The sequence below is a fragment of the Haemorhous mexicanus genome, chromosome 1 (assembly GCF_027477595.1).
Source record: "Haemorhous mexicanus isolate bHaeMex1 chromosome 1, bHaeMex1.pri, whole genome shotgun sequence".
Classification (NCBI taxonomy): domain Eukaryota; kingdom Metazoa; phylum Chordata; class Aves; order Passeriformes; family Fringillidae; genus Haemorhous; species Haemorhous mexicanus.
The window spans coordinates 126,576,280-126,600,621 of NC_082341.1; the positions used below are offsets into that span (position 1 = coordinate 126,576,280).

Below are 24,342 nucleotides of genomic sequence, written 5' to 3' on the forward strand. Positions count from 1 at the left end.
CTAATTCCAAATAAGCAAGGTGCTATAGGCAGAAAGAATTCCTAGCACAGACAGTAACATGCAGAGGAAATATCCTGATTGAATAGTTCTGTGACTTTGTTCAATAACGACTTGGGGAGAAAAGAAAGTATCAAAAATTAAACTTCCAAAATACACATACACCCCCAAAGACATTAGTATTAGCAGATACTCCATAAAAATGACAGTAATTTCCATGCTTGATATTTAGAAAACCACTTGCCAGGAAAATGAAAAATCAAATATGCTTAACATTTTGCACCCTTGAAATACAGCAGATCCACAACAATTATCTAATTAAGACATCCTTTTAGAAGGAATATATAGGGATAAGACTCAGCAGAGTGGGCTGCTTCTGATGCATTCTCAATCCTTTATATGTGTATATGTATGTGTGTGTGTATATATATGTATATTAGTTTATTTTTCGTATATTAGTTTATTTATCAAGACTCAACACAAAACAATAGCTGACAGATTTATGCAAAAAGAATAGGTTACTACTATCATCCTAAAATCTTAAACCTGGAAGTAAATTACATACACTAAATTTTAAACACTGTGATTAGACAGAACATACTATAAAAATGCACATTCTATGCCTATCTTTTCTGCATTACGCTCCATACTAATGCTCTCCCTTTTAAACATTCTCCTTCACACATCAACCTGCAGTATATTTGCACCTGCTAGCAGTAAATATTGAGTTGTTAACAGAAAGCAAGGTTACTGTCTGCTCATTTTTAAAGGACTTACTTGTAACATCCCACACCTTAAAAATGTAGCCTCATAAACATTCTACAATTCTCATGGGAAAATATTATATCAAAGCTATTACTGGTAAAAAAAACTCTTTTTCAGTAGGCTACCACATATGTAAAAAAAGATGGACAAGGATGCAAAAGAGAGAGAGAGAAGGGACATTTAAATGGTACACTAAAATTTTAGACCAAATATCAGAGAAAACACTTTCTACTTAAGAAAAAAACAAAACCAAACCAACCTCAAAACCCAAAAGCAGCAAGGAAGTGCTGGTTGAAAACAAACACCATTGCCTTTCCCTTCCTCCACACCCCACCCTCCCCCCACAAAAAAAAAAAAAAAATCTACCTCCTGAGAACAACAAAGGAACTCAATAGCTTAATGAAACAGATTTCAGCCTGGATGCCCAAGTAAACCGTATCTGGAAGATCCTCCTCTGTCTTTAAGACAGCATGAGCAACTCTCAGATGGAAATTCAGCAAGAAAGTCAACGTACAGTTGGAACAGACATTGGGTAGGGTAGACAATCTAGAAATATTTTCAGTTATCAAAGATCGGGAGCTTCAAAACAGGGCTTGTGAGAACATTATTTTGTAGCAAACAAAGCTCCATAACTCTGCTTGAGGAATAAGATGCTGTGTTGGGTGGGGGCAGAGGGATGATATGACAGATTAAAAACTCTGTATTAAGATGAATGCAGACACATATTTACATGTCAGAATATGTCTCTAAGTGCCACTTTATCACTCTGTGCTCATCTGGGTTTTCTTTACATCAGCTCCCAACCAGGGATTATTTTGCTCCCAGGTAAATAAATTCCAGGCACATACTGGAAAAAAAAAATTCCTTCAAATGCATGTATTAATACCTATGACAGACTTCTTCTTAACTCTTCAAAACACAGAGCTCCTATGTCACATTAAAGCTAAACCAGTCAAACGGGCAGCAGACAGCAGAAGTGGCAGAACCACTCTGTATCTCCCTCCGCAGGTTGTTGTATTAGCACTGGCATTTAATTTCTCACAACAGGTAACCTTGGACAGCTGGTTTTCTTTCCTGGGTGGGATTGTTTTTTCTTCCCTCACTTACCCAGCCAAACGTGGATCAACCACAAGATTAGATATATGACAGTTCAGCATGAGCAGAAAATAAACGTAACAGAATCCTCTTTTCACACTTCCCATTTTACTATTACATACCATTTCTTTAAACCTGTTTAGAAAACACTAACAATTCAAGGATCACGCACTGGCAGTCTTGTTCTATGTCCACATAGGAGAAACAAAATTAAATGAGAAAAGAAGCAAATGACAAACACCAAAATGGAAGAGAAAACACTCTAATCATTTATGAAATTTTTCTCTTGTGGACATCAGGAATATTTTATTTTTCATGTAAGAATTCAAGGTGGTGGGGAGCTCAATGAATTTTTAATCAAGACAGTATGAGCTATTTAAATGAACTGACTTTCCTTCTCTTGCTCAGTTTGGTTTTTAGGTTGCTCTGAATTTGAGGAGGGGTAACATTTTCTGACTTCCAGAAAAAAAACACTGCATAGTTACTTCATAGTAACTAAAATACCCATTCAATGAACTGTAAGCTGTGGTTTTGAGCCATAATAATACAGCAACTTTCAGAATCAGTAACTCAGATTTCTTCTCATATTAAGTTTGTTTTCCTTGTTTAACACAAATCAAATATCATTACTCAGAAACAAAAGTAATATCTGCAGACTGTTCTGCTTTTACAGATTTCTATTCTAAACCAAAATGAGACTGGTACAAATTAAAAGCAAACAGAACATTTTAATCACAAGATAAAGCCAATAAATGGAACGTTACCTGTTTCTCTTTAAAAATAATTAGCAAGTGAAAATAGCAAGTTAACAAAAACTCTCCCAAAACTGCCACTCAAGAGAAACAAAAACTAGAAATGGAGAAGCACCAAACACATTATAAGAGCATGAAAACAGAGAGAGAAAAGAAAGTGACTGCTGAATAATCTGGTGAGGATGAAAAATCTATCCTTGTGTGCAATATGATTATTATTCTTGGAGTTAACTTTAAAAACAACGACATGATGGTCCCAAGTTCCTTAGATATACCTTAATCTCATGGCATACAGCAATTCTCTTAATGTACCTGAAACCACCTTGTTTTGGGGTTACAATTACTGTATTATGAGAAACAAAGTTTCATTCTGTTACATTACTGTATGTCAAAATCCATGGGTCTCAGCACGTATTATGAAACTATCAAGTTTTTCTTGTTAGGCCATCCATGGGCCTTTAAGAATCTTAAGAATTTTAAGGGTGAAGACTTTGGAATTTGCCTCTCCAGTTATGAACTCTCACTGCTCAAAATACTTGCTCTAGTTTTCACATCAGGGACAGAACCTATGCTGGAGTGAAGAGGCCATGAAAAACAGAGGATGTCTTACAGTGGAACCTTCACCTGCTCGCAGTGATGGAATCAACTGTTCTGCACTACACTAGCATGGAGTATTACCTTCTCTGACATATCCCTTCCCAAAGTACTTGTGCTTCTAATGACTACCATTTGTACAGAATTCTCCTAAGGAAAGCAAGGAAAGCATTGCTAACAAGAGGAGAGAAACAAAGAATGGCCCATCTCTATCCCCTTCTTCTCTCTTTCCTCACCAACGGAGTGGATAAGACAAGCACATACAGCCAACTGCAGCTCTGGGTGGAGGATGACAAATGCTGAGGCAGAAGAAAGAAACCACAAAGTATAAAGCAAGACACAGAACACATGGAAACAAAAGAAAAAAGCACAAAAGCAAAAGCAAAGCAAACCCCAAACCAAAACCAAAAAAAAGAAAAAAAAACCCAGTACAACACTAGCACTGCAGACACTAGAAGTTTTAATACACTTTTTTCTTCTTTATCGTGTCCATGGCAAATCTTATTACTATATTATTGAGTTTTAGTTTTTAGGAGTCTTTAAAGTCAGTCAACTGTCCCAGACTGGAAATTCTGATTGAGAGTGGAAATCTATTAAAACACATAGCTGTTTACAAATACATAGGTATCTTTTCAACAACATAAAAGTTTTTAAAGTGTTAATAACAATAACAAAAAATATTTAGAGCAAAACCTAGTTTCATCATGGACTTTCCCCAATCCCAAACTTTGTACTTGTCATGGATTGATACACTTTACAAGAACTTTCATTGAATGTCAATCCTACAATTTAAAACATGTTTAAATTTCCACCAGGAATTATTCAAATGTGATATAGCAAAAAAAAAAAATCACAGCAGAGTATCTCAGAAACAGGATTTAAATAACGTTTTCAGTTGAAAAAAAAATAGTTTAATGCTTTGAACACATTTATTCTACTTTCCTGCAATTTAATTGTCTTCAGCCTAAAAAGAAGTTAAAAATTTCTGGTCCTAGTTAGATACTTACCATGATACCACCATTTTGTTTTCTTTGGATTCTTGTTACATGTTCTTACATAAAATGAGTTATCTGGAGGTCGCCTCTGCAACAGAAGAAAAGACCTACAAATAATCAAACAATCCTCATATTGTAATACATGCGCTATTTAATAAGATTATGAAAGATTACCATGTGAATGCATTGAAAATGAGGTAACAGGCAGGACTAGACCTTTTTGGTGAAGAAAAATCTCTCAAAGATCCAAGTAACAAATTCTTACTTGAGATACTCCAAGAAAATAAAATAATAAAAAATATCATACAGTTTGGTGATAAATAGGGGAGAAAAAAATTAAAAAAAAAAAATCCAACTCACAAACAAAAGAAACTAACTCACAAGAAACAGCTGTTGTACCCCCCAAAATTAAATTCCTTTGCAGCTTGGAATCTAATTCTGATGCATTACATCCAACTCCCATTCTAAAGCTCAGCTTAGAGTGGGTGAAAAAATGAATTTAAGTATCTGTAGCTGATCATTATTATATTTTCTTCGGTTTTCTTCATAAGTGTCATCATTTACAAAACACATAGGATAGAATACAATACAAAGCCATTTTGGGGTGGTTTTTTGACTACATATATGACTAGGACTGATCAGGATGCAAAATAAATAGGCATGCTTGGACAGCACATATGGACAAGCTCTGACCACATCTAACTTCCACAGACAGCCCTCTGCGAAAGAAACGGTCAAAAGTGAAAGGGCAATCTCTTTACAAAAAGGTCTCTAAGGTATTAGCGCCAAAAAAGCGGCTTAGCACCATTTACTTCCCTGAAATGCAAATCACCAAGTTCACTGAAATAGTACAGATGCAAAATTAGAAACATCTGCACTAAAGACGTTTCACTAGTCATTCCACAGTGCCTTTAGAGGAAGGATAATTTTACAAAGAATTGTCCTAAAGCACGATTGAACTTTGCAGTTAGTACAACTGGAAGGGTTCCATCCACTGCTCTTTTCCAGTAATGATATATAAGCAGGTTACCATGAAAACAGTGGCAAAGTACTTACTGCACTGGTTATTTTGTAGGTCTAGTTTAGTATTTTCTCAGTAGCAGAAATGTAGATACAGTAGTTTTGCCTATTTTGGAATTTGAGAAATGCAAATTTTACTTTGTAAAGTAGAAAATTACTAACTTTTACTTATTCTACTTCAACAGTGCTAAAAAAGCCCATACCTTTTCTTTGCAGCTGGAAAGCATGCTAATAATGCTAAGACAAACAGATTGCACTGAGAGGGCTGGAGACCAGTCTTCCGTTAGAATGGATAAACAGATATGACCATTGCTATAAACATGAGGATGAACAGGGATATTGTCTCCAGTAAACATGACCTAAAAAAAAAGAACAAAAATAACTAATTTATAGTCCCTGTTTATATAAAACTGTATTGGTTTGGGGAAACAATATAATCGTATTTAAGAACCAGGTCTGCCATTTTCACTTCTAGTAAGTAAGGCACTGCACCACGTCAGGTTAATTTAATTTTGGAAACTATTAAGTGAAATGTGAAATAATCAATGGAAGCCTAAATAGCGAGTGAAGATGGAGTTAAATAAATGGTTAAATATAGGGGATTTTCTATTAATATTTATATAGCATAAAAAAGTGCAAAGGTAACAATGTAAACACTGCAAAATATTGCAGCCTCAGTCTTCCACATCCTAAGGAAAACAGATGTCTAGCCAAACCACTGGATTTTAATGACTTTACAAGCCACAGTGTAATACTCCAAGAAGCACAACAAGATTCACGACTGAGTATTCCTATAAACTTGGATATAACAGAAATAAAATTCTGGACAACTCATTCAGGTTCCAGTATAAAGAATACAATTAAAATTCATCAATCTTATTAGCTATAGACAAAGGACTTAGAAACCACAGTATACCAAAGTTTATCAAATAGGAAATATTTTAAAAACGTAAAAAAATTTTTATTTGACATGGAGAATATGGAAGAAAAGCATTTAGAACCTGAACTCCTCTCTATTAAAAGATATTATCACAGTCAAAAAAAAGGCTAGAAAAGCAATTTTGGCAATTCCTGCTCTTACATCAAGTTTTTGTCAAAACATATCATTGGTTCAGGATGAACAGAATGAGAGTAAAAGTGAAATCTTCATATCAGTATTATACTCCTGAACTCCTTTTCCAACTTCTTTTATGCAATAAAACCATAAATCTCTACCACTCATAACTATAATACCCAGCAGTTTCTTAAGAGTTTCTTAAAGGATGTAGGTATGCATAAAAATATGTAAACATGTACACACACACCCACCTCTTCACCGATGACAAGCAACACCTCCATCATATAGGAAACTGAAATTAGAGCTTAATTTATCTGCAAAATGGCAGACAGGTTTCTACGGCATAAGAGAAACTGGATGCAGAACGATCTTTCACAGGTCTTTAAACAGGTATTTCTTAAGCATTGAAGGGCTTACTTTCATAATCCTGCAATGTATTTCACTTTTAATTAATATCCTGTTTTTACATGACAACCTGAACTATGCAGACTAGGTAAGTAAAAGAATGCACTCTATGACAGACAACATACATTTAAAGGCAGAAAACATCCAAGTGATTAAAGCAGCACAAGTGAAAATTGTCAATTCACAGGAACTAGATTTGCAGGAGAGGTAATTATGACCAAGAAATTGTAGTGCACAATGACCCTGCTGCACAGCAATGTTTGAAAAATTGAAATTCTAGCCATTTAAAACAATCCAGTATCCAGTACTTAAATTTTTAATTGTTTTCTGTGATAAAACTCAGTGTACATGTATGGATGTAATTTGCTGCTTAACAATAAAATGCACAGAGCCACACACACAGGTTGGGTAATGAAGACAAACAACCTGGAACCAAATTAAACTGGCTACTCTCTTGTGGGTCACCTATAATTAGTATCTTGCAAACCTGATGAGGTGCAGAAGTACAAGTAGCCAGTTTATTCTGTAAAAGACTGAAAGTCAGCACTCTAGTGTTTATCATGGTATCTAAAAATATGCTAATTTTTATGGCTTAAGTGTCTCTCACAGCTCCATGCTTCAGTTTTAACACCAACAAGAGAAGTTGCAGAGATAATTTCTAGAACTCTGAGCTGAAACAGACAGGACAAGAACTGAGACACTCTTGCTTTTCTATTTCCTTTTTCAGAAAAGCAGGGGTGATAACTGGCCACTACTCTTATCAGCCATATTTTGAAGTGTTTCCCTCAGGTAATGGAGGAACGGAGGTACACAGCACATTCTGCAGTCTCGTTATAACACTATCTGCAGGTCTCTCAAGCACGTTATGTATCTACGAGAATCCCTATCAGAAGCACAGTATTTTCTCCAGCTGTATTAACAATGGCAGCACAGAAGATGCAAGAGTCTTAAAAATCAACCAGAAAAAAATATGTTGAAAGTAAGCAGGGATGAAGCAGCAGTTTATTCTCAACTTGACTCCTGCATCATAGTAAAGGGGATCTTCCTACTTTACCCTGTATTTTATGACATGAATATCAACATCAAAGAAGCCTCCAGGTTACACTAATTTCATCTGTTCAAGCAGACATCAAAGTCCTACACTTCACTGCAGAATCATCTGTAAAGAAAAGGCATCTGTACAATGTGTTTAATACAAATTAAAGTAAGCGAAGTTGACATTAGGCTATGTGGATAATACAATACTCAGCACAAGTCATACAGCTGTAACCTGAAGGTAGCAGGAAGAGAGAAAGAAGGAAGCAGTTACCTGAGGAGAATCAAAAGGATATCGACTACTAAACTTAAATAAAAGCTGAAATTTTTCCCCTTCATAGAGTGTTCCTGGAGCACCTTCCATGTCTACAATCCACCTAAGGAATAGGGGGAAAAGCAGTTAGCATTGTGGACTGACAAATTAATACTTGTACTCCTGAGCACTTTGACTAATCAAATCAAATATCAATCACAGCCAGACCATCTAACTTCTCTTCTAACACTGCAACAATCACAAAGGTGGACAATACATCAAGCCTGTATTTAAAAGAAACAAGCCGGGTGTTTTGCATACAGGCACTGACACAGCGATGCAAATTGTAAATGTAATTATGACTTGAACTATACACAAACTTGCCAGTTCCCAAGAAATGGCTGCAAATGTGAGACAACAAAGCTGAAAAAAAAAACCCTGCTTGAAAACTTGAAAGGTTTGGAAGGAAACAAACTAGTACACATTCTCTTTTGGGTTGTTTCACTTCTCTGTCAAGAAAAATTCGATACAGGTTATTAAAATAAAATCTGTAACCAAGGGGAAAAGGCAAAGCTCATCTTGTACTTATATTTGTGAAAACCTCAGAAATTAAATGGTCTCTTGCAGGTAATGGAACCAAAAATGGAAAAGTTAATAGTATAAAAATTAAAAGGTCCCGGCAAATTAAAACAAAATCCAAAACCAGGGTAATTTGAATCTGTAATGAAGATAACAACTCAACATACTAATATTCTTTTCCCTCTGCTTCTTCTCCTTCCACCATAATACCATTAAAGTAACTGACCGGAGTTAGTTGGAGTTGCTGGGGAAGAGGGTGGTGATGTTGCATGTGGGGGTTTTATTGTTGTTGGGTTTCCATTGTGGTTTTTTCTACACAGCTAAAACCAGATGCTTTGCATATTGTTTGATACATACAGCAACATTCTGCTACTTAACTTCCGTGATTTTCCTGGTTTTTTACCTTTGATGGGGTTTTACAGAGCTAAGCAACTCAATAAAGTAAAGAGACTACAAAAAAACTGAGATATGGTTTACATCAACTCAAGGAAGGCAGCTGAGATTTCGCAGAACAGCAGTGTACTCAGAAAAGCTAACATCTCCAGCTGGCAGCTCTGATGATCCTCCTGTAAGACATACTCTCCCTCTGTATTTAAGCCATGCACATTTTTTATTTTCCCCTCTGTCACTCTTTGGCCGTTTTTTTGCTGGTTTTATTATTGTTGTTCTGCTTTGGGTTTTGGCATTGAGAAAAACTACTAGCCCTCACACCCTTCAAGAGGAATGCATCTTTAACAGTAGCACAGTGGCAATACAGTGAAGGCTGATGAAGTATGTTTCAAATTTTAACTTTGTGAAGATGCCTTTGATTTAATCTATCTGCACTTCAGATCACTTACCTCTTCTTATGCTTTCTGCTTTTACATTTATACACACAGTGCAGCAATACTCTTTATTGGTTTATTGGTTCTTGTGATCCAGAACTTCCACTTTCAAGTTTTTTAAATAGTTTACTAAGCAGAAGATATTGCTCCTTTTATGGTCAAGGAATCAGTAGAACCCATATTTCCTGTATGCTTTGCAGTTTAGCCTTCTCAAATTTATAATCCTTGTATATTTAAAATAAAAGATTGCTCAATGTTTTAAATGACCCAGTTACATCATGGGATCCAATTATTTTATGCAACATCTTTAAAACCCAAGCAAGTATTGCTACACAAATTTTTAACACAAAACCAATTTGAACCATAACTTGATTAATGAACTCAAAACATGCTACCTGATACCAAAAACCCTCAAACAAAAAATAAAAATCATTTTACTTTTGACAAGAAGCTTCTAAAACAGCGACAGTTTCAAAATCTAGCATGACAGTAAATAGGAAGATTTTATGTGCAAGGTATTGAAAGGTATAAAAGTTGTACAGGGCAGAAATTATAATGAGGTAGTACTCTGGAAACAGAGATATCCTTTGCAATCTGCTCTAAAATTTGATTTAATACTTTTTTGTTGAAATAAGTGGATACCACTTACAATATTAGACTGACTCATTTTTGCAGAAAACTAAAAGCTACTATTTCAGTTTTAGTCATATTCATCTGAATTATCACAAAAGCCAGCATAATTTAAAAAGCAGTGAGTGTTTAACTCATGCTATATGTATATAGCAGTATATATGACTCTCAGAAAAGCCTCATGTAACACGGGCTGAATGCCACCACCCAAAATGCAGACATGAAAACATCAAAATTCAGCTCTATGTTTAAGCTGCTCCATCAATCAATAACATAGTCCAGAACTTAGAGTTTGAGATCATACTCTCATCGATGTTTACATGCTCAATTTTTAACATTTCTCTAAAATGAAACTAAGAAAGTTATGTGAAAAAAAATGCCAACACAGCCTGAATCTTTTGAATTTCCGTCAATTAAAAAAACAGATTAATACCAAGAACCACCCCTGTTCATGTCAACGGACACAGAATATTTTATCATGTTTCTCTTCCCATTTCAACAATCACCGAGAAACCAAGGCAGGGAAAAACGTGCAAACAAGTGCACCCAGACAACTTTGGATTTTAAGAAGTTTTCTCAGCTTGCCTTAGAGAAAGAAGGTAATGAAAATTAACAGCTATGATATATATTCTATTCAAATGTCATAGAACTCTAAAACAGCTACTCCATTATTTCAATAAATCTAGAAGAGTTTTGGAGGTTAGTAGCTATGAAAGACAAATTATTTTATTCTAAAATATGCAGAATCTTTTACTAATTGACAGTTTGTTAGACAGTAAAATGCCTAATAAAAATTTAGTAAATTCATTACCCTGCTCCTGAAAGTGTCCCAACACATTATGGCAATATCCTTACTAAGGAGAATAATGTTTCATAGCCTAGACTAAAAGCAAAATTCACGATGTTACTTGGAGTAAGTGGTGGAAGTGTGAAGAGAACTGCTCATTACTTAGTCTTGTCAGCATGATAGCGGTAATAAAACAGTATATATACTTACTGTGTAATTGAATTTTGTACACTCTTTTCATCTAGAGTCATTCCTGGAGGTGGATCATTTTGAAATGCCAATAGTTCTTTTTGTAATCGTTTCTATAAAGAAATTGTATGGAATATTTGAAATACTAAATAAAGTTCAACAATAAACATGCACACTTAAGTACATTTCATCAATGTTTGAAAGGTAAAAGGAGTTTTACTTGACAATTTAAAAACAGTGTAATTGAAAGGTGAGAAAGAAGGATGACTTTGCTTCTAGAAATTCAACTGAAAAGACATAGGCAAAATAAGTCACAAGCTTTAAACTTACTTTTTGGGTAAAATACAGTGGCACTTACATTTGCAACACTGCAAAGGGAAGACCTGTTGTGTTACTAACTACACAGAGGTATAAATGAATTTGTTGTATAACAAAGACATCTGTAAGAGCTCCACCCTTAGCAGCAAACATTTCATATTTACACATCATCATTAGATTTATAGTTAAATCTACAAGACTTGAACAGCACAACTTCCTCCTCTAAGTAACCTAAGACGTTTCCATTTGGCATCTGTGCAAGCTTTTGCCTTGTTCTAAGTCATCCCAGAGGACAGAACAGAAAACTAAACCAAGACTATTTGGATTGCACAACACAAACTATAAACTTTACACTAACTGCATCTTAGAACCTACAGAGTCATAGCACTTACTAAAGTCTTATGGCAGTAGCTCAGGTAATTCTTGCCTATTTTGACAGAGATAAATCAGTCACTGCAAGAAGGTGGTTCTGTAACAACCACCAGAACAGTTTCTTACAATCTACTGAGCAAGGGAAATGCAGCCTCTGTGCTGTCATTGGCACTGTTCTCAGAGACAATTTTCTCCATATAAAGTTACACAATATGTTTTGTCATTTGCAAGCCATCTAGATGATAAAAAGTTCAAGGCTCTCTCATTTCTACTGTCCTTTTTTCCTGCCAACAATTTTAAGGTTACCATCTACAAGTTCACTTTAACCTCACTACCAGTCAAAATTATTTTATACTCCAAAGGAATAAAAATATATGGTTTGGGGATTTAGTACCTCATTTCCATTCAATATCCAATTGTTTTAAAACACAAGTTTATCCCACACTTGTAGCCATTTTCCAGTGCCTAGTAGAACTTAAAAAAATTCCCAGGGGAAAATAAAGTGTCGATTTGTCAACACAGAAATGATTCAGTATCCCACCAAATATATTTGAAATCAGACTACAATAAATTCAACCACACAATTCACAAAGAAAAGGCCCTTATACATTCACAACTTACATTCTGAAAGTACTGAAATAACTTTCTATCTCTATCAAGCAGCCCTAAAAACTTCCTTGGGATTCTATATTCAAAGTTCCCACCTGGCAATGAGATATAACATAAACAAACTGAAAATCCAATGCTAACATTTTCATAAGCTGTATACATTGCTCACACATTAAAAAAACAGGTTAGAATCCTAGTGTTTACCTTCTTCTTTCTCCTCAGATTAAGAAAACACTAACAGTGTTTCCAACACCACTATATGAATTAAAATGCAAAGGAGCAAAGCTGCAAAACCATTTTATAAATCCTTAATTTGAATGGCAGAGATGTTTTGAAGTCAATTGTCTTTCTGGCACTTCCCCAGACCACCATCAAACAATCCTCAAAGGCAATCAACCTGTGTACACTTTATCACATAGAGAAGTATTTTAAAAGTTCAGAGATGAGAACGTTTGACAATGGAAATTCAAACTCACCTAAAGAGGAGATTTGGAAACATTTGTTACAAAATAGCAAAGAACATATATAAGAACAGCATATAAGAACAGTACAGCAAATTATTCAGTAGATTCATTTACTTATACATGTAGACAACTATACAACTTGGTCTTTATAAAAAGAAGCCTAAGACACATTTTAGAATTTAATTAAAATCAGAAACATTAAGCTATCGGTGTCTGAAAGCAATCTGAAGAGACAAAATTTTGTCTGTTCTGCATCCTAAAAAAAATTTCAAATTACCAACACTTAAAACATCACCTAATTTCAAGCTTGCACCTTTGGCCCTTTCTCCAGCAACCACCTTTTCTGTCTAACACAGACTCAGTCATGCTTTTGTCCATATCACTAGTGCAAAAATATCCTCTGTTTCATAGGTTTTTGGTTCTCACATACTATGTTTATGGTCATTTCTAAACAAAGAAGCCAGTAGCAAAAAAAAATATTAAAATATATACTTGAACAACAGAGTACTACTGAAATGCTCTCTTCCTCTGATCCTAAAGCATTTGCTGACACTGGCATGTTGGCCTGTCCATTCAGCATAAATAATACATACAGACAACATGCTACTTCTCATTGCTTGCAACTCAAAACTAAATTCACAAAACATATCAGAGAGAAATAGCAAGAAATACTATTTACACTTTGGGTCAAATGTGTCATATCAAACAAATCATATTTTTAAAGAAATTATTATTTCCCAGTTAGCCAATTCAAATGAGTATCAACATAAGCCAGAAAAGGAAAGTCAAAGAAGGTATAACTCCTCCCATCCATAAAAAATCCTGGACAACTGGAAAAAACTGATGAGCAGAAGGCCACAGTACTCAACAACAGAACTGGGGGTTTTTTGCCTCAGTCCCCAATGGCAACCTCTCTTCCCATACCACTCAAGTGGATGGACAGGAGGAGGGAATGAAGTCCCTCCCACTTTAAGAAAAGGTCAGGTTCATGACTACTTGAGGAACCTGAATATAAACAAATCTCTGGGACCCAACAAGCTGCTTTCCAAACTCCTGAAAGGAACTGGTAGATTTAGTTGCCAAGCCACTTTCCCTATTTGAAAAGTCACAGCAGTCAGGTGAAGTCCCAGCTAACTGGAAAAAGGGTAAAAAGGAGGACACTGAGACCTGTCAGCCTCACCTATGCCTGTGAAGTTCATGGGACACATCCTCCAAGGAGCTGTACTATGACACATGCAGGACAGAGAAGGATTCAGAACAGCCACCATGGCTTCACTGAGGCCAAGTCCTGCCTGACCAACCCAGTGACCCTCTACAATGGAGTGACTCATCAGTGGACAAGGGAAGGGCTACAGATGCCATTTATCTGGACTTCTGGTAAGACTTTGGCATGGTCCCCTACAAGATCCTTGTCTCTACGTTGGGGAGAGATGGATTTGATGAGTGGACTGTTCAGTGGATAAGTAACTTGCTGGAGAGTCACATCCAGGGGGGTTGGAATGAAATGATCTTTACAGTCCCTTCAAATCCACACTATTCTATAATCAGTTCCATCTGACCTCTATTTGCAGCTCTCAGTGGAAATATCAATACAAGAAAAAAAAAAAAACAAAACTATGCCATTCCCATATAAAGCTGAAAAGAGCATGTTCAATAGAAAATGAATGTGTTATCTATTAAGTTACAGAAACTCAATAACCCAGAAAAGCAAGACTAACGCTCTTGGTGTTCCAATAAAAACAGTTTATAGCAAATAAATTTATCACACTGAAATAAGGGACTCCACAAAAAACCCTGACCATGATTATTTACTAAACATAGGAAACTCCAGTGCAATTCTGATTAATGGTAAATTCCTAGACACAGCTCCTCACTGGATAGGGAAAGAAGGGATTTAGAGGTGAAGAAACATACAATTCTTCTGGATTTGTTGATTCAGAGCAATATCCCAAACAAAACCAAGTTTCAGCAAAAGGCATTATTTCCTTCTGCCTTACAGGAACCTCTCTAACCCTATGTCTGCCTAAAGAACCTGTATCCCATTATATTACACCTTGATGGATTTTATGTATCTCAGCACTGCTCCCTCCCAAATAAAGAGGGTCTCACCCTAGAATTATTCAAAACAGAAGAGCAACAACTGCTATTAGAAATGGCAGAGAACTTCTTCATTTCTCTTATCTCCAGCTATACTGACTATCTGGATAATTTGCTCTGATATTAAAGACCAAAAGAAGTATCTTGTAATAAATTATTGGATTTCTCCAGTCCTCAATGACAGGAAGTCTGAAAGTGATAAACAGTTCAAATGGAAAAAATGCTTTTCTAGATTGCCTAAGTATTTATCTTGCCACTAGAGACAGAAGTAAGTTAGTTTATATATGAAGATACTTCTGTTGGACCAACAGACGCACATTTAAGATGTGATTTAAGCCCATTATTTGTTGGGGTTTTCTCCCCCAGTTGGAATAATAAAATATACTATATATTTCAAATCACTCTACTATTCCACGCCATAGAAGTTAATCATTCCTAATCTGATGAACATATCTGGGTATCTTTAACAGGCCTTCATCACACATCTTCAAAATTTGGGGTTTTTTTAATCAAATATCAAGTCAATTATTTCTGTACAGAGTAACAAAGAGCTGCCTATAGACCCTTCCAGAACATGAGAGCACTCCATAGAAACTGGAACAAAACTGCAGAGGGCACAAAGTGCCTACTAACCAGAATTCCTTCAAACAGTAAGAAAAAAAAAAAAAGTTTTAAGAGAGAGAATAAGTAATATTTAGAAAATAATCTTAAAATCAACTTCTCTGGTCAATGCATTCCAGTGTTTCACTACCCATGGTATAAAATGTTTCTTTTGTATCTTATCAAAATACCTCATGTTCCAATTTGTATCTCCTGCCCTTTGTCTTCCCATAGTGGCTCTGTTTTCCCTCAATATCTTCCTATTATATTGTTGCAGGCATCAGCAAGATCTCTCATTTGCCTTCTCACAGCTGAAGAAACCCAGTCTCCTTAGAGGTCACACAGTTCTGCCCCAGCCATCCTGCCCATCCTCTGCTGGATTCACCACAGAACCCCAATGTCTGTCCTGTACTGCAGCTCCGTGAACACAGCACTTCAGAGGTGCTCTCAAGTACCACAGAGAGGAGAAGAATCACCTTCCTTGAGCTGTTGGCTCGATGCTTGCACAGACAGCCTAACATGCAGCTAGGGATATTCAGAAAACTTGAAGATATTTTCCACAGATATTATGAAGGACTATTTTTTTTTCTCTCTTTCTTAAAATAATTTGTCTTTTGCTGTGTCTCATTAATACAGAAACTGGATTATCAGGAGACTAATGTAGTTATAAAAAAAAAAAAGCTCTTAAATGAAGCCCTTAAAGACCAGATTCGTACAGTTTAATTAGGAAACTGAGTTCCTCATTACCAGAGTAATTCAGAAAACATCTGAAGTTTGAACTTAAAAACTTGAAATTAATTTCTCTTCAGTGTTGAATAGTATTTGCTGACCAAAAAGGTTACAAAGGACAATAATTTTCTTACAGCAACACCCACTCTTAGCTTCAAGACTCAAATGTACTTTAAAAAAACATGACTCTGGTATATCAAGCCCATACACAATAGCTACAAAAGAAACATTGCCACTGCAAGATTCCCAAATCAAGCACTTGAAAAGAAATGTTTCAGCAGTGGGAAAGCCTTTCATATATTTGACAGCCAGGAGTGCAGAATTATTGTTTTTGTTTTCACAAACATTCTAGAAAATTAGCAGCAATACACATAGAAGGACAAAATACAACAGATTAACACTTGTCAGACAATTTTAACTCTCATTCGTAGAATCTTATAAAGTTAGGATTTAAAGATACCTCTCCATCTTCCTAACATAAAAGGAGGTTGTGCTAAAAGCCTTTAACATTTTTTCACATCACTTAATCTCTTGCCTTTACAACTGGAAGAATTTTCTTTACAGTAAGAGATCTAGGTAGATTGAATGAATTATGGCCAAAGTACTTCTCTTCATTAGGCTTCATGGACGCGAAAGCGTTCTTTTATTTACTTCAAGTCACATCTCACCTTTCCCAATCTCTACTCAAGTAAACACTTTCAAGCCAATGCAGACTGCCCTCAAAATACCCTTTGGCAGGTTCACTCTGTTTGACAGAACCAAACACCCCCTCTCAATCAGACACCCAGTCTAAACAACCAACTAAAACTTTGATAACTTGTGGTCTTTATGGTTTCAGAAAAAACAGAGTCCACATGATTGATACCACATTTTTCTTGTGCACTTATTCAAATGTCACATCAACATCTGTGGAAAATTTTTGCACAGTAAAAATAAAGCTACTGCTCCTCCTTTACAACAGCTGCAGCCCAACACTAGGAGAAAATCATGTTAATTCAATGTGATTTTTTTTCTTAAATACATTTGGCTAATTGTCTTTGATACCTATAGCAAACAATCAACAGTTAGCAAAGACTATTTGGTCCAGTGATTTCCATAAGTCAAATTTTCACATAATAGCAGAAAAACAAAAGTAATATTTATCATCTGGAAACTCACTCAAAAGAAATGTCAAAAAATCAAAGATTCAGTTGCTGAAACACTTTTAAAAAGCAAACCAACCCACACAGCTAAATTTTAATTACTGACATAATATCCAGTGTCTAAAAGACATTGAATCTGCCCTTTCTGTTTGTCATGCTTTGTCATTAATTCAAGTGTTTGTCACCTACTCTTTGTTTCCTTTCCTATTTACAGGCTCATCCCTTTCCTCATCTTTCTAATGATTTATAAGAACATCTTTTAATGCTTTTCAAACACACTAATTCAAAACAATGAATCGTGAGTAGATTTCACTCTTACATGCTTATCCTTTTAACAGGAATGACTTAGTTTCACTTTTCTATACAAAGCCTCCTCAATCTTCATGTCACTGAACAGGCCCTGATGGTGCCACATTGACTTTTACTATTCTTATTTTTTTCCATATTGAGACAGCTTGATACCAGACATAAGTACTTTTGTCTAAAAACCTGTAGCCCTTCAACACTCCAGCTATATTAAGTTAGTGCCTAACTAAAGTCAATACTGCAACTGCTTTCAGCTTTTTCCTTACCATGAATGAGGAACACTTTTTTTAATCACACTCAAGTTGCTTTCAGCCTCTCAACCAACTCCTTCAAGTCAAAATAGAAGCCAATGCAGCTATTCATGCCTAAAACAACTCCCAAACAGATGTTTAACATACATTGATATTGTCCTGGGAGCTGTGCTTGCTTTACTGTCCTTTCCACATCACAAGACACTTTCTTCAATGATTCTACTAACCCTCAAAGGATTTCATATAGAAGCACCTTCCTGCTTGTCCACTTTCTATTAGGAGGGACTGGAAGAAAGCAGGCTGCAGACTTACAGGGGAATACATGAAGGATGCACAGGCAATCTAACTTTGACATTTTCCTTATTTCTGAGAGAGAATCTTATGCTTAAACATTCTTGTAATACAACTTTAAAGTAAACCAGAACTAAAATGTATTAAATTGGTAAAAACTTTCACAATCTAGAAGGGAACAGAACAGATGAGTAAGAATATCAGAAACCCAAGACTGGTTAACACACAGTTAGCACAGTTCTTCCATTAAAGGAATAATCACATGCAAAATGCAAAGGAGTGATGTAACCAGTAGTTTATAGAAGTATTTTCAAGTGGAAGTCTTTGAAACCTAAATTACTTATTCCTTACTTATACCTATCTCTACAGGAAAGGATGAATCAGGGGTGAAATCAAAGAACACAGCTTAACACTGATCCAAGCATCACTTCCAAAAGAAGTTTATTCAAGTACTTGAGACATGACTGACATAGCAATGGTTTGTATCCTGTTGCTAATTCTGTCAAACAGGATTTGTGCAACTCCTTCAATGATCCTCCACAGATTTGCTGAGGTATCAAACTTGTAAGACTTCTTACAGCATATGAAAAAAAGAACACAAAATCAGCTGGTGCCAGTGGAGTAAAATTCCTGACAGCTCCCCAGACAGCTCACAACTACCTCTATCATTTCTGTCCTGATAGACAGCACTCACTGTCTGCCATGGTTCAAGTTAAATGTATGTCTGAAGCCAACAGCTTCTAGTAAAAATACACACTCCTCTTTCTCCAAACTGGCACATATCTTACTTGGTCACCTCTGGAACTGCAGAGGTAACATCTCAAATGCCACAGCTGAATTCCCACTAGAGTTGATTCTTGGTGACTCACATAAAGAAGCAGGCAGGGCCTGCACGTAAAAAAGATGCAACACATGAATAGGGAGAGGGGGCAGCAATATAGGACTGGAAGAAATTCAGAGGTTTTCAATACTAGTATTTCAAAACCAGCCCTAGAAACAGGTAGTTTGTTCACGTGCATGACTGAGCTAGATATTATAGCACATAAATGCTTATTAACAGATACAAAATAATTTCACTGGTGTCTGTGTCCTGTTAGCTATCTCAAGTGTCAATAACCTATATTCCTAAAGCATACATGAAATCATCACCATCACATTGCCCAAAAACAGGGGGTTTTTTTTCTGATTGTACCATAAACAAGGGAAGCCCATGGACAGACAGAACAACAGAGTTTAATCACAACCTCTCACAATGAAATAATTCAAAAGTATCTTCTTTACCCACCATGAAAACCTCCCTAGCTCTTGTAGGCATGTGAAAATTACCTTTCTCAACATCCTTAAAAAGGAGCATCACAATGTCAGTTCCAAGCCCATTGCCAGAACTTTAACAACAGCTTTGCCCCTCCCCTGAAAAAGTGGAGCACGGAGAGTTAAACTTTAACAGAGCTAAGGGCAAACAAAAACATGTGTACAGTGAAGTTAGAGGGGTCACTACCAAGTACAACTTATGTACATACAGCTGACAGCACCTAGGCCAACCAGTAAGTGTTGCTTCAGCTAACATTTTATTCTTCATAACTGGAGTGGGAAAAGTGTACATACAGTGGTATACTGGCTGTTGATTAGCAGTAAATATTAACACATTAATCCAATCAAGTTTGAATGTATGCCCATACTCCTGCACTATTATTTCCTATGAGCTGAAATTACAAACTTTGAAAACATAAATACAAAGAAAATAAAACTGCAGTTCTTCAATACTTCACTTTTCAGTGTTTCAAGAAATGCAGCACAAAATGTGCAGTGCCTTAAATCAGCAATATCTTAAATGAGTAAACTAAATTATGAGCTATCTTAGTCAAATACCTTACCTACAAACAATCTATTTCAGTGATCTTCCTTTTCATAAAAAAATAAAGCAAGAAGGAGCCTGAAGCAGATTCACAAAAGACATTATATATTAAGGGAAGTGGTAAGAATTTGGTAGAAAACAGCTAGGAGAAAAGCAAAACTATCAGTAGAGCAGAAACATAACAAGCAGAGCAAAAAGTAGCAAGTGGACAAGCAGATTCCTTTCACTTCTGCTGGAGGAAATGTTTCATTGCCACACCTTATTTCACCATTAAAACAAGAAGATGTGGTGAGCAATTTAACTGAAATGTGGTGGCCATTTCACCTGGACTGGCAGGAACTCAACTAGCCATGTCCAATAACGTAGTATCATGATGATATGAAGAAACAAAGATGGAATAGCAACTTCACAGACTAGGAAGCATGCAGGACCAAACACCTGCACTTGAATTGTGTTACAAACCTTCTATTTCTATGCACTCAAATTCCCTTCTCTTTGTTGTAAGAAACTGTGAATGAAGGAAAGGAGTAGTCTTCCATGGCCAAGCCATCCTGGACACTGTAAACTCAAATATTAATCTGGCTCAAAGATCAAAGAAGAAGAAAACTAACTCATAAATAGTTAGAAGGTAAACATTAATCCCACAGGGACTCCATTCTTCTATTTTAGCGTATATATATATATATACTGGTAAAGCTACTGTACCTTGGGGAGACCTAACAGTATTTCTTCCGTAACTACCAAAACACTCTTCCACATCCAAAAATTTAAGTGGGCCCAAACTCTGTTAGCACCAAAACACCATCAGTAATAAGATAATGTCCTGGCAAAGAATTTACATTTTGCTTATGAGCTACAGCCTGTCACCTCCTCCCACATTCAAGTTATAAAATGTTTCACAAAAAACATCCTTTCTGTTTTGGAGAAGTTTCTGCATGCAGGAGACAGTCACTGTACAGAGACAAACAGCAAGCTTGTCTCAGAACAGGAGCTGAAAACAGGCTGCAATGACAGTGTTGTACAACACCGCCATGTTGATTCGTAAGCAAAGCTTGACTGTTAGTACCAGCTACTAGCCTGAGAGCGTATGACCACTAGAACTCTATTTTCAGTATTTCAGTTTCTTCCATTTACACGGTTCTTACTGAAAAGTGCCTCAAATCCAGAATATGAAGTTCTAAACACCAGGTAGATAGTTATGCTTTTCAAACTAAACTTGTCTACAGAAAAAAAAAAATCCAACATATTTTAAACAGTTGAAGTATTCCAGGAACTCACTGCACCTTATTCTCTAATTAAAACACCAAAAAGCTGTCAAACAGAAGAGAAACAACATAAAGACTAATAATGGTGACATTTAAGAAAAAGTTACCTGCTACACTCCATCTTGCTGTTTAAGAAACCTATTGAATGACAGCTCCTACAAATAAAAACCCCTTTATTTCCCAGTCAACCACGTTATTCAAGAAAGTCCTTGCAGATTATATCCCATAATTCAGGTGAGATCATTTGCTCCAGACTCTCAAACACACAAACCATCCAGATACTTGATTATCACAATCCTGCCTGAATTCTTCCTATCAAAGTTGTTCTAGTAAGCTTTAGTCAAGGCACAGAGGAGGAAAGATGGATAATTGTCTGGATGTGGTCAATTAAAGCTTCAGCAAGATGCTTATCAAAACAGCTCCACAAAATACTCTGGCATTATTACAAAGTAATACTGGGATTTTAGCTCAAACAATTGTTTTCAGTTTTATCTATTTTTGGCTGAATAGCAGGTTTTCAATCTATACTGAGAATGCAGAAGCAGATTAGTCTCCTCCTCATTTCTAATAAAACATGTTAACATCTGGCAACTGAGTTCTAATGTTATTTCCTCATACCAATCCTGACTTCAAGATCTGAACGCCAAGCATTTAGCACATTTTTCTCATTTTAAAGAAACCAAATGGCAATGCATGAATATTTTTTATCTAAGTTCCTATCACTCATCTTTTGTTCTTCTGAGCATATAAAAATTTCAAAAATCCAGTTATGGATTGAGGGTAGTGGGAGGAAGGATTGTTGATTTCTCAGTTTAATAACAGAATATTATCTTCATATGCTCCAAGATACTCTAAAATATTTGACTGAAAGGTCAAAGCAACAGTCCTCTTTAAAAGAGAACAATACACTTGACTTAAACTCACTAAGAGACAAGATCAACCTGAAATCGTAACTACAGTATAATTAAAGATAAATCACAATAACTATACACACACAAAGGAAACATTCTGTACTTCACAGTCTGAAAAGCTTTTTGCCAAATAATCAAATTTTTTACAATGAACCTGTCATTTGAAAGCAAATTAAGTGGAATCCACTATTACAGGATAAGATGAAACTGACAGCAAGTCATCTGCTTTGTAAATGGAGTCTTTAAATGTACCAACGCCCAGCACAAGCCTCACACAGCAATAAAAAGTCAACCACAGATAATTTTATCTTTTAAAGAAAAGAGTCTGCCACTACTTGAATTGCTTCAGGTAAAAAAAATTAATTTAAGAAAATAGTGAAGGCTGGCACAATGAGGTCAACCATATGTTTACCAGGGAATTTCTCATCCTTATAAAAACATTCCAATAGTTGGTAACCAACATAAAGTGCTCTATTCTGACAAAAAGCATTTTAGAGAGAAAAAGAGGTAAAATGTTTCAAGTAGCAAACGGCAACAAGATTTAAATACTCATTCAATCCATGCCCCTAAATATGACAGGGGGAGAGTTTTTAACTTAAGAAGGGTCCAGGAAACCGAATGGATTTAGGTTTCTTATTACTGGCCACCAATTCCTAATGAAGAAGAAATAAATAAATCAATACGAACAAGTAGCATCAAATTCTATGAAACATTTCATTCCAGCAGACTTTCAGGGACAATATTTGCTATGCTCTACTAAACCATTATCATCATTTACTGACACATACAGATTTTCTTCTTGAAGCTGATTAAGCAGTGTTTTTAATTAAGTTGAATAAAAAAAGATTACAAACAACTTTGTATTTGTAATCACCCAAGGAGAAACCATTATTTTTTAGTACTGTGTATGAAAGGATGAATAGCTGGTGTCCTCAACGAGATCATTAATTAGCAAAAATGAGGCATCTCACAATTCCTGACTTACCACCACTAACTTCTGTCATTCCTTTACTAACACATTAATATTGCTTTTAGGAAGGTAAATTATAAGGTTCTCTCCCTTCTTTCCCTGCCATCCCTGACTGACACCTGTTTTTCATGCCAGTAATTAAGGTCACCTGAGGAAAAATAAGCAAACAAAAAACTAAACTGCAAAGGCTCGCACAGATTCCAGAACATATTTTTGAACAAAGCAAAGTAAAAACAAAAAAAATCCAAACAACCCAAACAACTGCGAAGGCTTGAACAAATTCCAGAATACCTTTTGAAAGCCTTCAACTATCAAAAGCAGGCAGAAGACATGTTACGTGACCTTCATTGATCACAAAACGTTGCCTACTGGCTCTTTTTATTTAAAGCCCTTAACGTATTTATTTTCATTTGCTTTCAGTAAATGAAGTTGTAATAGATTTCAGTGAATAGCTAATACTATCTCTTCCTCCCTTCAAAAGACAAAAACTATATATCCAGCTGACAGTTCTGTCACAGTCCTTCACTACTTCAAAGCCATGCAAGACGCACAAAATTTCTGGCTCCAAGTACTCAGCAAAAGACTTTCATCATCCTCTTCCCCTCTGCCCTAGTGGAAATTTTAGCCTGTAATCTGCTTGAACGCTCATCTCTCACTTGTAAACCAAGGCTGTGTGAGAGACACGATCTAATGATCTGAAGGCATTTACGCTGGTTGCACACAGCCGTAACGGTGGGTAAATTCACTGGGAGTTGTGCCTTCTCTCTTCCACATGAATAGGGGTAATTTAATCTCAGTCTCTGGGCGTAGTCGCCAGTATGGCCTAGACCTGTACAATATATAGTGAAGATCCTTTAGTCTAAAACTCCTCGCTTGGTAGAACTGGAGCAAACAATTAGAGAAAGTACCTGATCACCAAGTTTCGCACATTGTTTGAGCTAAGCTGCTTTAGCTTATTAATGACAAGCCCACAGAGCCTTCCAAGGGAGCAGCTTAACAAGACGACATTCCCTGGCTCTTGCAAATATATTGTGTTATATTTTTCTCTTCTCAGAACTTGAAGAGCTAGGCCTAAACACAAGTATAAGATACTATAAAACTCACAGCAAAAAATAATTTTAATCAACCAGAATTACTCTTCTTTACAACAAACACGTGTCCACTTTATTTTCCTGATTGAAATCA

At 35.9% G+C, this 24,342-nt stretch overlaps 1 protein-coding gene across 6 annotated transcripts in view; it reads right to left on the reverse strand.

Annotated features, from left to right (window-relative positions):
• Positions 1-24,342, reverse strand: part of UBE2W (ubiquitin conjugating enzyme E2 W) — a 65,087-nt gene that overhangs the window by 35,679 nt on the left and 5,066 nt on the right. For 4 of the 6 annotated variants that reach the window (XM_059862356.1, XM_059862349.1, XM_059862340.1 and 1 more), the window contains exons 2-5: positions 10,999-11,090; positions 7,990-8,092; positions 5,422-5,577; positions 4,211-4,286 (exon numbers count right to left, since the gene is read on the reverse strand). In XM_059862356.1, the coding sequence (XP_059718339.1) occupies positions 4,211-4,286; positions 5,422-5,577; positions 7,990-8,092; positions 10,999-11,090 (427 nt within the window). Of the gene's footprint in view, positions 1-625; positions 3,503-4,210; positions 4,287-5,421; positions 5,578-6,526; positions 7,967-7,989; positions 8,093-10,998; positions 11,091-24,342 lie in introns of those variants that run through there. The other 2 variants (XM_059862332.1, XM_059862374.1) reach the window with 2 other exon arrangements.